This window comes from Eublepharis macularius, chromosome 8 (genome assembly GCF_028583425.1).
Source record: "Eublepharis macularius isolate TG4126 chromosome 8, MPM_Emac_v1.0, whole genome shotgun sequence".
NCBI lineage: Eukaryota > Metazoa > Chordata > Lepidosauria > Squamata > Eublepharidae > Eublepharis > Eublepharis macularius.
The window spans coordinates 70,884,721-70,902,467 of NC_072797.1; the positions used below are offsets into that span (position 1 = coordinate 70,884,721).

At 40.0% G+C, this 17,747-nt stretch overlaps 1 protein-coding gene across 1 annotated transcript in view; it reads left to right on the forward strand.

Moving 5' to 3' along the window:
• The window catches only part of LVRN (laeverin), a 105,385-nt gene that overhangs the window by 73,287 nt on the left and 14,351 nt on the right, over window positions 1–17,747 (forward strand). The window contains exon 14 of the mRNA XM_054987546.1: window positions 6,883–7,036. Within this exon, the coding sequence (XP_054843521.1) occupies window positions 6,883–7,036 (154 nt within the window). The remainder of the gene's footprint in view (window positions 1–6,882; window positions 7,037–17,747) is intronic.

A 17,747-nucleotide genomic window follows, 5' to 3' on the forward strand; every position in this document is an offset into this window, starting at 1 on the left:
AAACATTGCTTTTCAATGGGATACTCCAGAAGGTGTGATTTTTACATTTCAAGGACAAAGATTTAGGCTGAACTCAGTACATAAAGCCAGAGACTTTCTGGAATAATACAGAAATTTGGATGATGTTCCAACAAAAAGTTCAACAGAAGCTTCAACAGGGCAACAATTGGACCAGAGCAAGGAGGAGGAAGTGGGGTCTCATATTTAATTCTATTTTTTCTACCTTCCCATATATATTCCTCTGATTTTTTCTCCCATTTTATTAACTTTAAAAATCTGATGGCATTATGGATTAGAAAAGTTTAACATGGAACATTAATGGGGCAAATTAAGCCCCACAAAGGAAGAAAATGTTTCACTATTTGAAGAACCTAAAATATGACATGATTTGTTTGCAAGAAACCCATATTAGAAAAAAAGATATAAAATTTTTGACTTATAAAGTTCTGGGTGAAGAATTTATAGCAGCAGATACTAAAAAGAAGAATGGAATTGCTTTGTATATTAAACCACACTGAAAGCCTAAATTGATATTGAGTGATGAGCATGGAAAATATGTGGCAGTAGAAATTGACTTACAGGAGTCAAAGATATTGGTGGTGGGACTCTGTGCTCCAAATGAGAATAAAACTGGATTTTACAAAAAAAATTGGGGAATGTTTAACAGATTTAGCGTATGAGAATTGTTGCTTCATGGGGAACTGGAACGGAGTGATTGACCTGAAGACAGATAGATGCTCTGAGAAACATATTAAGACACTTCAGGGTAAACTGCCCAAAGCTTTCTTTGATTTAATGGACAAGAGAGTATACCTTTTTTCAGAAAGACATAGATCTTTTTCAAGAATAGATATGATTTTAACATCAAAGGACATTGCTACTAGGGTAATTAAAATAGAGGTCCTACTCAAGACCTCAGATCATAATCCTGTATCTATGACTTATAGGGGGGAATGGGGTACCTTTAGTTGGGGATTAAATGAAGCTGTTAAAAAATGAAGGTATTATTAAAGATTAAAAATAAACTAAAAGATTTTTTTGAATTAAATCTAAATAAAGGCACAAACATGAGAATGGTCTGGGATGCAAGTAAAGCATTTATTAGAGGTTATCTAATCCAACATAATGCTTAACTGAAGAAAAAGAATCAAGAGAAAAAGCAACATATTCTGGAGGAGATAAAGAGCAAAGAGGAAGAATTAGAGAGAGCTGCTGGAAATACAAACATATTGCAACATATTAAGATCTTACAACAACAACTATCAATGTTAATGTCAAGAGAAATGGAAATAAAATTGAATTATGCCAAACAAAGAACTTTTGAATATGCAAATAAGCCAGGGAAATGGTTGGCATATAAACTGAGAAAGGAGAGAGAAAAGAGAATGAGACTGAAAATACAAGAGGCGAACAAGTATTAACAGATCCTTAGATATACAAAAGGCATTCTGTCAATATTATGCAAATCTGTATAAGAGTTGTGATGTATCAATGTAAAAAATAGATGAATATATTAATAACTAGAAATTACTTAAGATCATGGAACAACAAAGACAAATTATGAATGGATCTATAACAGTAAGAGAAGTGGGAGACACTTCAAAAAAGAGTAAGTTGGGGGAAACACCTGGACCAGATGGACTCAGTAGTTACTATAAGTGTTTTGAGGAGGAACTTCTCCAGCCTTTACAAAAGATGATGAATTCTATCTTAGAAGGAGGTAAAATGCCGGAGACATGGAAGGAAGCCAACATAACACACCAAAAGAAGGTCAAGACTTGACTTGATAAGAAATTACAAGCCAGTATCATTATTAAACAATGACTATAAGATGTTTGCAACTATCTTGGTGGGAAGACTTAAAAGTATCCTACAGGATGGTTGTTGTGGGTTTTCCGGGCTGTATTGCCGTGGTCTTGCCATTGTAGTTCCTGACGTTTCGCCAGCAGCTGTGGCTGGCATCTTCAGAGGTGTAGCACCAAAAGACAGATCTCTCAGTGTCACAGTGAGACAATACATCCTACAGGACATTATTCATAAATACCAAAGTGGATTTTTACCTAAGAGGCAGCTGAAGGACAATGTAAGAATATTATTGAATATTCTGGAGTACTTGGGAAAACATAATGAAAGACAAGCCGCTTTGATTTTCCTAGATGCTGAGAAGATCTTTGATAATTTAAATTGGAAATTTTTGTTTAAGATCTTGGAAGATAAGGATTTTGGAGACAATTTTATAAAATGGATTAAGTTGAGCTATACATCCCAGACAGCACGAATAGTCGTTAATGGAGAGTTAACCAAACCATGTGGAATACAAAGAGGTATAAGACAAAGTTGCCCATTATCACCCTTGTTATTTATACTGGTGCTTGAAGTTCTGAACAGGGGCATAAGACAAGAGGAAAGAATTCGAGGTTTAAAGATGAAACAGGAGATAAGAGCCTTTGCAGATGATTTGGTGTTGTTTTTGGAGGACCCTTTAAAGGGAATTGAAACCTTTAATGACAAGATTGAAAGAATTTGGTGTAGTGGCTGGTTTTAAGGTTAATAAACCGAAGACCAAAGTGCTAACTAAAAATATGAAAATACAGGACCAAATAAAACTGGAGAGCAAAACGGTTTAAAATTGAGAAAAAATGTAAAATACTTGGGTATTACTTTGTCAAATATGAACTGTATGTTATTCCAAAATAATAATATTAAGACTTGGAATGAAATTAAAAGGGATATGTTAAGATGGGATAATATTCAATTATCGTTGTTGGGAAGAATAGCTGCAATTAAAATGATTGTTTTATCTAGAATGTTATTCCTATTTCAGACAATTCCAGTATTGACAATTCAGGCACCATTTAAGCAATGGCAGAAGGCTATATCGAGATTTATATGGCAAGGCAAAAAACTAAGGGTTAAACTTAAGGTTCTACAGGATACAAAGGAAAGAGGAGATTTGGGTCTACCAGATTTGAGATTATATTTTGCGGCTGTTTGGTTTGGATGAAGGAATGGATAATGTTAAAAAATAGAAGACTATTGGACCTTGAAGGGCATGACTTAAAATTTGGGTGGGTATCTATGGTATAACAAAGTTAAGGTCAATGCAGAGTTAATAATAATTATGTAAGGCGTGCCATTTTTAGAGTATGGAATAAATACAAATCTAGGTTTTGTAAGAAAATACCTCTCTAGTTGTCGTTAAAAGAAGCTCATTTTAGAAGGGAAATGGTGAGTCCAACTAAATGGTTATCTTATCATGACTTTTTGGAATTTTCTCAAGGTCAAGTTAAAATTAAATCAAGAGAGGATTTAGCAGAAGAAGGGTATGCTTGCCAGTGGTTTCCCTATATACAAATCTTGGAGAGATTTAAACTAGATAAGAGTCAATATGACTGAGCAATTTAAAACTGAATTTGCACTCTGTACAAATGATGAACATGTTATTTCTAAAATATATAAACTTTTGTTGAGGTTTGAGATAGAAGAAGAGCAAGTAAAAGAATGTATGATTAAATAGGCAAATAATTGTGGACGTGACATATTAATGGAGCAGTGGGGAAATATGTGGACAAGGGGGTTGAAATTTATATTAAGCTCTAGTATCAAATAAAATTTCTACAAGATGATGTATTGTTGGTATAGGACTCCTGAAAAACTGGTTAGAATGTATAAGAATGCTTCAAATGTATGTTGGAAATGTGCTAAACAAGAAGGGATATGTGGTGGACATGTAAGAAAGCAAAGAGTTTATGGTTGCAGATATAATCATTGATTCAGAAGATTCAGAAGCTGAAACCAGAGATTTTTTTGTTGGGAATAATGGACAGCCAGTTGGAAAGAAGCTTTGGAACTTTGTTTTTATATTTGATCAGAGCAGCAAGAGTACTCTATGCACAAAAGTGGAAAACTCCAACATTGCCTACAGTGGAGGAATGGTGGATAAAAATTTTGGAGTTTGCGTCAATGGCAACACTTACTTCACTGATTAGGGAAAAGACATTGGTTACAGTTTTGACTGAATGGAAACCATTTATAGACTTTTTACATGAAATAATAAGTACTTGATGACATCTGGATTTATGGATTAAGAATCATGAACAATAGAAAAAAGAGGGCTCTTATGTTTAACTTAGAATGTGAGAATCTGAAAATCCATATTTGTGGCGGAGAAAATCGGAACTCAATCTGTAGTTTAGTTTTAGGAGTTTTTTTCTCTTTCTTTTTTCACTTGTTAATGTATTGTTAGTGTCTTCTTTTTAGATTTTTTTATCTTCTGTTTGTTGTCTATAGCTTTTATGTTATTGTTTATAGTCTAAATAAAGAAAAATTCCATGAAGCAGGCAGTGACTGTCATCCTCATCACTGGTAGATGGGGAGGGAGAAGGTGGGTTGAGATCAGGGAAACTGATTCTCCACTATCCAGCAAAGCCCTCAGTATTCAGTTGGCAATCTCCACAGTGATGAAGAGTGGTGGGGAATGGGGCTGCCATCCAAATACTGACCAGTGCTGATCCTGCTTAGCTTAGGAGGTCTGAGATCATGCTACTTGGACCATCCAGGTCAGGGCAATGTCATATTAGGATTGAATAAGAGTAAATCATTTCAAGGAACTGTGGCAAAGGTATATGTTACTTAAAGAGTAGCATCTATCTTCCAAACAACAAGTTTTAAAACATTTATATTTAAGAAAAAAATTCAATTAAATATTATTTAAAGATGGTACTCAGAAACGGAGAAAAATTCATAACTCATATTTTGGGAGCTGAAAATGTGATGTCAGTGGCATAAGTTTGAATGTGTGCAATGGTTTTACCTGAAAGGTCCAGACTTCTGGAATATGATCATAAAGGTCATATCTTGTTTGATGCTGTCCAAGGACAAATACAAATAAAATATATAATGTAATATACAGTATTAATTGTAGCAAAGATTACATATGTCTAACAGTAGATAACCAAGATAGTATGAGAACAGAAGGAATACTTAATAGGTTTATAATATACTATTAGAATAACAAATTTAGTCAGACATTCTATAACATACATTTTCATGCATCGGACCTGATTTTAATTAACTTATATAGATTTTTAATATAAGATTACCAGATTTACAATCAAAAACCAAAAGGAAATTCTAGTTTTGAAGGCAAGCACAAACTGTAGTTTACTAATTCAGAGGCACATGTCATATAATGCTGATGTTGATTTTTGCATTACAAATAAATGGACTCAATATCTGAGGCTATAAAATACGGAACATTCAGGGTAACAGCAAAAACTTGACTTTCTTAACCACTTTAGTTTTTTTTTTACTATTTAGGGAGCTGCCTCTGTATTCACACCATATTACAGATCCCTCTTATTGTTCTCTTCATGGAAAACACAGTTTACAGTGCAAACCTATGCAGAGTTACTGCAGAGTAAACTCATTGGACATAGGCTAGAGTGACGCTGCATAGAATTGCACTGTCAGTCACGCAAATGCATGCTTATGTTGTGGGTTCTTTTAAACTCCTTTGGTTCTGCATGCCAAGTATTTCCTTCCTATCCTGTTTCAAGCTAGTTTCTTGCTCCTCTCTTTCTGCTCCAGTTCCTAGCTCAGCCCACCTGCCCTGCCTTCTCCAGCATCAGTTTGCTTTCTGACCTCAGCTTCCTGTAAATTGTCTGTCTGGAATGTCACCTCACCGCTCAATAGACTTTGCATTGTGAGTATAACTTTCTGTCTAGTGGAGTGATCATACTGAACCTTTCCTCCATCTGGCTGGTGACCCTCAAGCAAATTAAAGGTGAAGTCATGTTATCACTAGGTACAGATTGCTTTTTTAAAGTTAAACTGTGCAGATGCAGAAACGTGGAAAGCTAATGTAATTTTCCATTTGGATGTGTTAAGGTAAGCCCTTCAAGTGAGAAGCTGCCTCACAGTTTCCCATGTTGTATAGTTTTAATGTAGTTTTATTTTCAAATGAATCCACCCTAATTTGTTAAATGTAATTTGTTAAATATGAAATACAGATCTTCAGTTAATTCTGGAATGTTTGGATTTTTCAGGGTTTTATTTTCTTTCTGTTCCCTGCAGTTGTTTTTTTTACAACCTTTTTTAATCAAAACTTTTGCAAATGCTATGATTTATTGCAAAGACATAGGTAGGGTTCCATTTATTTGTTTCTTTCTGAAAATGTTCAAAAAGTAAATAGATATTCAGCCTGATTACTGAGTATTTCTGCCCCCTTATTCTCTGAGCATGACTAACTCTCAGTGGAGGTGGCAGTATAATGTAAAGCCCCTTCCAAGTGCAACAGACTGGCTGATGGGAACGGAAAGGTTTTCATTTTGGCTAGGCCAATGTGGGTATATAAATGTCATTATTATAAAAGGACTTCACCATTTGACAGTGAAGTCCTCAGATTTTAAAATTTCCTTTCATTTTTCTTCTTTCAAAGATTTAAAATTCCTTCCTTGAAATATTAGTGTGCTTGTAAGAGGAACTGATATGAAATAAATGGTTAAACTTTAGATGAGAAATGTAAGATAGTTGAAACCTCTGTATTCTTCCAAACTGAAATAGCAGGTAACCGTTTCTACTCATAAAGGCTATTCTTAATTTCATGCATGGTTTTTAATATTTGTCCTCCTCTTTATAAATTAATGTTCTTGGCAATGCTAGCAAACTCCTGTGCATAGTGTTGTGGGTCTTGCTTCTTGTTTGGAAACTTCCAAGCTTTTAAATGTGAGTGGAAAACTGGCAGTTCTTTTAGTGGATTTTTTCAATCTTTGTTGAAATAGAGTTCAAGAGCAGACTTTTAGCAGTTTAGAATTATTATTGTTTATTGTTGTTCTTTCTTTTCTTCATTTACATATATAAAGCTTGATTTCTTTTGAATAGGTCTGGTCACACTGAATATGATACTCCACTGTATTTAACTAAGTACCTTGAAAAAGAAGATGAAATCTTAATTTGGAGTGTGGTACTGACAAAACTAGAATTTACCAATGCAATGAATATTCTGAGTGATTATAAACTATATCCAGTTTTAAAGGTACCTACATTATTTTACTTGATACAATTTACTCCAGTTAATTAAGCAGCAGTGGTCTGAGCAATTGTTACATTGTCCTGTTCAAGTTTCAGAAATAAATGTAGAGAAGTGGCTGAAAGTGTGTGATGTCATATGAAAAAGTCAAATGCAGGTCTTGCAAAGCTCTCAGGAAATTAACTACATTCCAGGAACTTCATGTTCCAGTATCCTTATTCATATTTTCAGAACGTGACTATGAAGAACTATCTGAGGGGTTGCAGGGAATTGGGGGGAGGGTACTGTAATGTTTTGCATGTAATGAAGTTCGAGTATTTCTGCTGTTTAATATGGGGTTTTGCAGAGTGCGTAGCAGACAGAGAAACATGGGGTGTTGGAGCTCGCGATGTTCGTGTTCATGAGAGAAACAAGCACATTCTGAGCCTTGGTTAAGCTTTAGAAAGGAAATAAGTGTTCTTTATTGTGTGAACTCCATATACATGATAGAAAAGGTGAGAGATAGATCCCTACTAGCTGTCTAGTCTAAGGATGCCAGTGGATGGCAAAGTAGGAGGTCCTGCATTTATGGTGCAAGATGGAGAAGAAAGATGGGGAGTGTGACAAAGAGCGGAATATGAAGTGTCATGAAGAGGATGTTCCTGAGAATAGCATTCTACGAGAGTTGCCAGGGGCCCCAGGAGCCAAAATAGGAGTGCAAGTGCAGGGGAACGGGGAGGTACCAACCTCCTGTACATATGCATAGTGTGCATGCACTCCCCCCACATGCCAGAAAATGATGTCAATTTCTGGTGCAACAGAGAAGTTTACATTGTGCACTGAAGCTGAGTTCTATGAAAACTGCCATTTGGAGGCAGTTTTCACTGAGCTTGCCTTGAGTGTGCACTGTGACTCCTGTTCTGTTGGAAAATGACATCATTTTCTAGTGTAACCGGAGCATGTGCACACAGTCCCACTACCGGTCAGGTGAGCAGAGCTGGGTGGCAGAATAGGGCTCCTAGGTGCCCACCGATGGCACCTAGGAGGTGGCAAGCTCCTAGAAGTTGCCCACCACCAGCAGGCACCTCAGGAACACACATTGCATGCGTATGCTTCCAACAGGCTCAGCAACGTCACTTCTGGAAGTGATGTCATCACACCAGTTGCAGGAGTGTTCCTTCATTTGGGGTTGATTTGGACCTCAAATGGGCCAAATCAGCCCTGCATGGAGCACTGGAGCACTCCCATAGCCACCACAACGACTTCACTTCCGGCGGTGATATCATCGCGCAGGCACAAAGAAGACCTCGCCGCCAGCACGAGATAAGTGCCAGGTCCCCCCCCCTTCCAGCGGGAGGGTATAGGGACCAGGCAACCCTAGGGCGGAAGGTGGGGGCAGGGTGATGGCAAGCCTACATTCTACACTTCAAAGAATAGTGCCAGGAAAGTAAAGAGCAAAATATAAACAGATCCCTGAGTCCCTGTCTTCTCTATCTTTATAATTCTTTTGCTTTTTCCCCTCTGAAATTTGTGTAAGGAACAGAGTTAGTCCTTCTCTTCTTACAATATGTTACTGTCGGTTTAAATGCAGGCATCCGAGAAAGGGGGGTGGGTAGGCTGGATGGTAGCTATGCCCTAGAGGGCAGAGTGAACTGCAATTTTTAGTCAAACTGCTGACAGAAAAGTGTTCATTCTGGCCAAATGAGACAAACTTTGTGGAGCCTGAGAAAGTTTGTGTCTGTGTTTCTGAGAGAGAGTTAATCAGGTAGGAGATTCTGGACAAATCAGGCAATCTGTGTAGAGCCTGAGCTGCCTGTGTGTATCTGAGATAAAGTATTTATTCTGTCTAGGGTACTTTTCACATTCATGGCTTAAACCGCCATTGATGAGCAGTCGCCCCGATTGCAGTGAAGTTGGCATCGCACCTGTTCATTTCACACTGTTGGACAACTTTGATTTTGTGTCTCTTTTTTCATTTCAGAAGCCTCGGTTCAGTTTTGGGCTTTATGAACCTTGTAGCACATGTCACCCCCCCTTTTTTAATTTTGCACATGCATAGCAACATTATGACGTTGATACCTCATCTGACATTGTCTGCCCATCAGGATCCCTCCCCCCTATGCCAATTGACCCTTTATTGGAAGGAAAGAATTCCACCTAAATTGAAACATCAGTGATTGGCCTATAAATTTTGGTGGGAAAGATGCCGGCACAATATATTGTCACTGCACAGATTCCCCTATCTCCTTTGCCATTGTTCAGAGTGGCTTAGGAATTGTGTGTGACTCATCACGTCTGCTTTCGGCTTCCTCTTTGTAATCATGGCAGTTGTCATATCACTTCAGTTTTGGGCTTTATGGGCCTGGTAGTGCACGTCACCCCCTTTTTTAAAAAAATTGTGCATGTGTAGTAACGTTGTGATGTTGATACCTCGTCTGACATCATCTTCCTATCAGGATCCCTCCCCCCCGCCATGCAGTTGGTAGTTGTTCTACCAAACGCCATTTTACTTAAAATTGTGAATGCCCAACCCCCACCTTGGAATAATAGGCTTACAGCAGTAAACCAATGTGTACAATGCATGCAGCAACATTGGGGATTCTCAACAAAACCTTTGATTCCCCAATACAGTCATGCTACAACATTAATCTTACCAACACATTAATATATATATATTTTAAAAAGGTCCCACATACTCGCTGTGAGTCCTGCCATTATCAGAAGCGTGATAATTGAAAAATTCAAGTAACATTGTGATGCAGTAACGTTGCTGTCCTATTCAGAAACAAAAAAAATGGTGGAAAAAGTGGCCAAGGAGGTCTGGAGGAGTGTGGTCAACTCCTCATGGACCATTCAGCTCCTGGGATGAAGGAGAGGGGGGAGCAGAGAAGCCAAACAGGAGTATATGCTTTCACACTGACAAGGTTCATCCCAGCCGCAACTCACCTATGGCTTCAAAACAAAACTCGCTGTATCTGTGTGGAGGGAAAAATTGGGGAAGACGCAGACAATCTTTGGTTCTGCGTCTCATAACCACTTTTCAAGTGTGAAAGTCGCACAAACGTGGGAAGGAGAGATGGTGCTAAAACAATTTCAAGTCCTAATGTGAAAAGTACCTAATCAGGCAAACTTTGTGGAAACCTGAAAGAGTCTCATCTAGGTTAGGCAAGCTGTGTGGAAAAGCCCAAATCAATTTATGTCTGTGTGGATGAGAGGAGTGTTTGTTCTGCTAGCAAAGATCTGTGTGGAAAATTAGTCTTTGTTGGGTCTGTCAATATATAACTGTTGGGTCTGTCAATATATAACTGTTTTTGAAACCACTTAATTACAGTTCTGAAACTAATACATTTATAAGTACTCTGACTATCATGCTTAATATGCACATATAGATAAGTTCTACTTTTGTTTAAGCAAAAAAAATCCCTCTTTTATCTCACAATCACCATCATGCACTGACTATTGGGTCAAAACTGCCATCTATAACAAATCTTCCTATAATACCAGTTAAACAGAAGAGATCTGAGGCAAAAGCCTTTGGTGACAGCAAAAGTCTTTTGGGAGGCAGTAATATATAGACCTTCTACACACAAAAAAAGGAACATGTTCTCATGGTAAAAGCCCAGTGAAAGTGAGAACACTTGATGCTCTGTATATGTGGAGGAAAAAGGACTGTTGGTTGTGACCAGAGCCTTCCTGAGGTACAGGTAACGTAAGGAGGCGCTTAATTAAAGGTCCAAAGGCAACTACTATAAAAAGCAAATTGTTACAGGGACATGTTGGTAAATTCTTCTCCACCATCAGGACTTTTGTGAGCTTTCAGGAGCTTGACTGAATTCTCCTCCTCCTCCTCCTTCCCTTTCTCACTCCTTAACTCACTCTTAACATTCACATTGCCATCCTAAGCACAGTTACACCTTTCTAAATCCATTGAAATAACAGATTAGAAGGGAAGGGTAGCACTGTTTAGAATTCCACTGCCAACCCTTTCTGGAACATTTTCAGTTCTCACAAGGTCATTTGTTGAGAGTCTTCTTCTTCCTCCTTCATTTACAAATTCTGTCTACATGGGGAGTAGTATGTAGTGACTCCTACTTTGTTTGTGGTGGCCTGGTTTTGCTGCTTTTGTTAGACATGAGGGTGTTTGGGGTGGGGCAACCAGTTTATAGATTTAGTGACAAAAAGACATAACATTAGAAGTTGTCCTTGAAATCCCATGCATAATAGAAATTGTGACTTACTTAATTCCTATTAAATATAGATGTAGCCAGAAAGTTTAATGGTATTGCAAGATAAACGGTACAATCACAGTGAATTACATTGTGGTTGCTAGCACACAATAAGATTTCTTTTTTAAATTTTTTTTAATTTTAATTACTAACATCAAAACTACAAAACTACAAACTACCAAAAGGAAAAAAGAAACAAGGGGGGAGGGAAAAAACAACATAAGAACACAGACTACAACTACAAGTATTGAATTCCCTTCATAATACAATTATTTAAAGTTAAACTTTCTAATATGCTATTAGATTGGTAGATCTTATAAGATACGAACTACAGTCAGGATCAGGTCTTCTTCCCCCCCCCCCTGCGTCTCGGTCTCAGTTCTCTTTGAACAGCTACAATAGCTGCGCTCACTCCCTCCTCCCCACTCCCCCCTTCAGATTCTGGATCTTCTTCTTGCTCGAACTCTTGATGATTAAGCACAAAATCCCTCAGCTGTACTTCCAATATTATCTTGTAGACTTGGTCTTTATATCTAAACCAGATACCTTCTGGAAATAACCATTTTTATTTTATATCACGCTTTCTCAGAAGAGCTGCAAACCTTTTGTATTTGAATCTTCTTTTCCGAGCTAGAAATGGAACGTCCTTCAATATCTTAACCTTGTTGCCAAGAAAGTCCAAGTCCACATTAGTCGAATTATATAAAATGGTGTCCCGAGTCTTCTTAGATGAAAAGTCAATAATAATCTCGCGAGGCAGCTGACGCTTTGTTGCATATTTTGAAGATGTCCGACGGAGTTCCAGAATATCGCTTTTTAACTCTTCTTTAGTTGCCTTTGCGAATGACGCCAAAAGTTCTGACACCATATCCTTTAAATTTTCACTTTCCTCCTCCTTCACATTCTGTAAACGCAATACCGTCTGAGCATGATCCACTTGTAGTCCTATCAGTTGATTCTCCAAAAGCTTTACTTCTTTGTTTGTAGCTCTCATGAGTGTTGCATTTTCACGAGTAGATTTCTCTGCCTCGAGCGCTACATCTTTAGTGGTTTTCACTTCATTTTCAACTGAACCAACCCTTTGTCCGATTTCATTTAGCCTATCAACAAAGGGCTTCATAGTTTCAATGACCGACCGTTTAGCCACCTCTTCAAGAGTCTCTCCCTTCCCCTGCAACGCAGCCGAAACCGATTTGCCCACAGCAGGGCTCTGCTTTTTCGTCGCCATCTTAGGGGGGGGGGGAGTCCGCCAACTAAGTTCCAAAACTCAATGAAGGGGAAGATATCCGAAACTTCAGCTACAACTCCCACCAATCCTTCGCATACGCTTAAAGTAACAGAAGGGATCCGCTTACTTACAGGTTTTCACCTTAAATCTGCTTGTTGCCGTTCTCCATGGCCCGGCAGTGTTGAACAGCGTGTTCAGCGTGACTGCATCAGCTTTAGGAGAATCCAGACAGAGTCCACACCTTGCTTGTTTGGTAAAGGTGTATAATACAATTTATTTACAGGTGGATAAAGAGCAATATATATACAAGTTATAGTCCAGAGAGACAAAGTGCTTCGCCTACACCTGGACTCGAAAGAAGCCAAACCATAATGTACACAGTAGCAATTTATACATATAGACAACCAATCAGATGCATGAGTGAGTTTAGCTGAGTCATTTCCTCAGGGTCTCCTGACTTTGGAACTTGACTACCTGACTCTCAATCACCTGATGTGTCTAACTGTCATACAGATCGTTTTGATCTAGAGCCTCTGCACACTGGCTTTTGACATTTAGATTACAACACTCCTCCAAGCCAGTATGAGAGCAGTTTAAAGCATCACGTAATCGTTCGAATTGTACAGTATACAGACTTTTGGTAAATATGTCTGCTATATTGTCACCAGATGTACATCTTAACAATTTTATGAAACCTTGTTCCACAGCACATTTTACATTTAAATACCTGATTAGGATGTGCTTACTTCGTGTTTTAGCCCCACCATCTTGGGCTAAATGCTGTGCTGCTGTATTATCCCCATAAACATCAATAGGTACAGCACAATGCATTTTCATGTCAGACATGAGCTGTTGTATTACTTCCAGTGCTAAAATACCTTGGCTTATGGCTGCGAACTCAGCTTCACACGATGAATGAGCTAACAAAGATTGCTTTGATGTTTTATGTGCAATGAGAGTACCTCCAACAAAAATAACTAGTCCTGTTGTTGATTTTCCGTCAGGGCGGTCTGCCCAACTAGCATCACAAAACATAGTGACTTGCATAGGTTCAGTAACTTTCAGAACCAAAGAGAAATTGAGAGTAGCCTTAAGATATCTTAATACGCGTCTTGCTGCTATCCAATCCCTACGGAAAGGCTTAGCACACCTTTGACACAACATGTTTACTGCTTGTGTTATATCTGGACGGCCCCAACATGAGAGATACAAAAGACTGCCCACCAATGACTGATATCTCTGTACATCTTCCAGGGGAATGTCATCTGGCTCTTTGATATACCCTGTCGTCATTGGAGTAGACACACCATGTGCTTCAGTTAATTTATACTCTGTGAGCAACTTTACAATTTTATCCCTCTGATTCAGTTGGTAAAAGCCGTCCTGGGTTTTTGACATTTGCACTCCCAAATAGTTGGAGATAGGACCTAAATGTTTCACTTTGCAAATATCCTTTGCTATTTGTTTAAACCAGCATAATTGTTCGTCTGTCTCACATATGCACGATATATCATCTACAAAAATAAGGAGTTGGACTTCTGAACCTCCTACCATTTTTGTAAATATGCAGGCATCACCTTTGCCTTGTTCAAAGCCTGCTGTTTTTAGTGATTGTGACAGGTATTGAAACCAAGCTCATGCTGATTGATGTAACCCATACAAAGCCCTGTTTAATTTGAGCACCATATGTTTATTTGACACCTCAAATCCTGGTATTTGCTCCATGTATAAACATTCCTGTAAAGGAGCATGGAGGTAAGCCGTACAGACGTCAAAATGATCTATGTTTTTGTGTTGCACCCCTGCCTTGCATAAGGCTAACTTTACTGTTTTAGTCTTAACGGTAGGAGAAAATACCTGGTCATAATCCTGGAATTGTACCTGAGAAAAACCACGGGCTACCAAACGCGCTTTCCTCTGCATATCTCCTGAGGGAAGTTGCTTTACCTTATACAGCCACCTACAGCCAATGATATTGGTGTCTTTTGGCTTAGGTACAACTGTAAAAACTTCATGGTCAGTTAGAGACTGATACTCGGCTTTCATGGCCTCGAGCCAAGCCTTTTTAACTTCCCCCTCATATGTGAGAAGTTCTGAATAGCTAGCTGGCTCTTTAACCAGTACACAGTTTGCTGCAGCTTCAAAACCATACCTTTGAGGTGGGACACCCTTATTTGGACGACTGGACACACGTATTGGAGGACTAGACCTCTGTGTGTCCTGTGTTACCTGCCTGGCTGGAGAACTAATCTCCTGCTTCACACTCACGTCCCCCTCTGGACTTGTTTCAGGCACTTCATTGGTAACTGGCAATGCAATCTGGCTTTCACTCTCATACCCGTGAAGCCTTCTCCAATTAGAATGTTTGCATACACTGGCTGATTGGCTATATGATATCTTTTTGTTTTCATTGGTAAACCTGTAGGCCTTCATGCCACTCTGGTATCCAACGAATATCAGCTTAGAAGCTTTTGGGCCCCCTTTTCTGCGCTGCCTTAAAGGGATGTGCACCCAAGAATTCATGCCAAACACCCTTAGTAACCTTAGATTAGGATCCCTGTTGAAAGGTAACCTAAAAGGTATTTCATTCACAGCACAGGACCACAGACGATTTACCACATAACAGGCACATATAATTGCCTCAGCCCAGTAAGTTTTTGGCAAACCGGCATCAGTTAACATAGCAGCCATTTTTCCTTGTATAATGGCACCATGCCTTTCTGCCAGACCATTTTCTTGCGGCACACTTGTATTTGCTACCCTGTGCAAGACACCATTTTGATCACACCAGCGAGAGAAATTTACAGACATGAACTCCCCCCCCGGTCAGACTGGATGGCCTTAATCTCCAGCCCCAACTGTTTTTGTACCTTCTTTGCCCAAACCTTAAACAAATCAAAAGTTTGAGACTTGTGTTTCATAACATAAAGCCATGAGTACCGGCTAAAATCGTCCGTTAGGACCAGGGCATAACAATTTTGAGAATGGCTTTTGGGGAACGGACCAATCAGATCCATGTGGATCAACTCGAGTGGTTTTGTAGACAGCCAACCACTTTTCTTAGCTACAGGGAATGCCTTTGTTTTGACTGCTTTACAAACAGTGCAGTCTAGGAACTCTGAGCAGCTTGACACCTTTTCTCCCTTCAGGAGTGTTAGAGTTTTGCTTATAACCACAAAGCTAGCATGCCCTAAGCGCCAGTGCAATAAATGCACACAATTGTCATGGCTACATTTGTTAGTAACCGTGTCAGCCTTTGCCTGTCGATTTTCTACAATATAAACATTGTTTTTCAGCTCCCCATTTGCTAGAACCTTGCCAGCTTTGCTTATTAAACATTTGTCCCCTATAAACCGGACCTCAAATCCCTTTTGGGCCAACTTACTTACAGATAACAGATTATGGTCCAAAGAGTGAACACAATACACAGGTGCAAAGTCCTCCTCCAGAGCTGTAAACCGCAAAGTTCCCAAAGCACTCACTGAAGATTCTCTCCCATCTGCCAACAAAATGGACTGCAGATTGCTTTGTTGTAAATTACACAGCACCTCCTCCGACCGGGAGAAACATTCGGAGGCACCGCTGTCTACAGTCCATTGGGAACGCGTAGATGCAGTGACCAGCCTCGCATGCTCATCCAGAATTCGAGGCTCCTGCACACATCCTTGTTTCTGCTTCTGTTGTTTTCTTCTCCTGTCCGGGCAAAAGCGACAAAGGTGAGAAGTGGAGCCGCAACTGTAACATCTTCTCATGGCTGCTGCTGTCAGCTGGGTGATCTCTCGCTGTTTGCTGGCAACTCCTCCGCCGTCAGTGGCAGAAACCCCTCGATGGGCCCCTCCGTCCAATCGCTGCTCCGTCCTTGAATGCCAGCTCCCGTATGTTGAAACACGAGCTTCTTCCTCAAGAAGACGGGACCCAACATATGAATAAGTGAGTTTATCCGGCTCAAGGCTCTCCAAGCTTGCAATAAGAGGAAAATATACATCAGGCACACTTGATAACAGAATGTATGCCTTATCAGAGTCTTCCGTGGGCTTCCCACAAGCAGCCAGTTTCTGGAAACATTCAGTTAAACTGTTTATGTGCGTCTGCATGCTCTCCCCCAGCTTGAGAGCAAGTCTGTAGAGGTGACGTGTCAGCATGATTAATGACCCTGCAGATGTTCTGGCATGGACCAGCTTTAAATCTTCCCAGGCCTTTGAACTGGTAGCTGAGTCCCTGATGTGAAGCAATTGGTCATCCCCCACAGCCAGCACGATATGAGCTAAAGCACGCTCATCTGCAATCTTTTCAGCATCAGTGGGGTCCGCAGGGGGATTGCTGACACTTTTCCACAGCCCCTCTCTTTTTAGAAAATGCTCCATATGACCAAGTGGAGTAATTTGCGGAGGTGAGCCATACCTGCTGCACTGGCCTGAGGGCCTCTTCCTCCTCCTGGTCACCGGCACTTTTACACAGCCAATAAATCCTCCTCCAAGGGACTTCAGCCGTCAGGTGCCAACATCCACCACCAACTCTTCTACGTCTTGACACACTTCAGTAGAGCCTCCTCAGCTTAAAGCAGTCTATGTGGGCCCATAATCCTGTTGAACAGCGTGTTCAGCGTGACTGCACCAGCTTTAGGAGAATCCAGACAGAGTCCACACCTTGCTTGTTTGGTAAAGGTGTATAATACAATTTATTTACAGGTGGATAAAGAGCAATATATATACAAGTTATAGTCCAGAGAGACAAAGTGCTTCGCCTACACCTGGACTCGAAAAAAACCAAACCATAATGTACACAGTAGCAATTTATACATATAGACAACCAATCAGATGCATGAGTGAGTTTAGCTGAGTCATTTCCTCAGGGTCTCCTGACTTTGGAACTTGACCACCTGACTCAATCACCTGATGTGTCTAACTGTCATACAGATCGTTTTGATCTAGAGCCTCTGCACACTGGCTTTTGACATTTAGATTACAACAGGCAGCACGCGATGTGCTGCGCAAGTCTGCCAGCCTCCATAGGAGCAGACGGGCTATTTACCCCCTGAATCGACTTCAGGGGGCTCTTCCCGCAGCGCTCCGGACCCTGACCCCCTACCTGGGAGTCCTGGGGGTTAACCCTCGCAGGTCAACCACCCGGTCAGGCTGCTCGGCTGCTTTCTCCCGGACCTGCGGAGAGGAGCATCCGACATGGCCAGGAAAACGAAAACGAATCGCACATAATAAGATTTCTGAGCACATCACAAGGTGACTGGACCAAGCAAAGTTAACTCACCCTCCCCCCTCCCCATCAT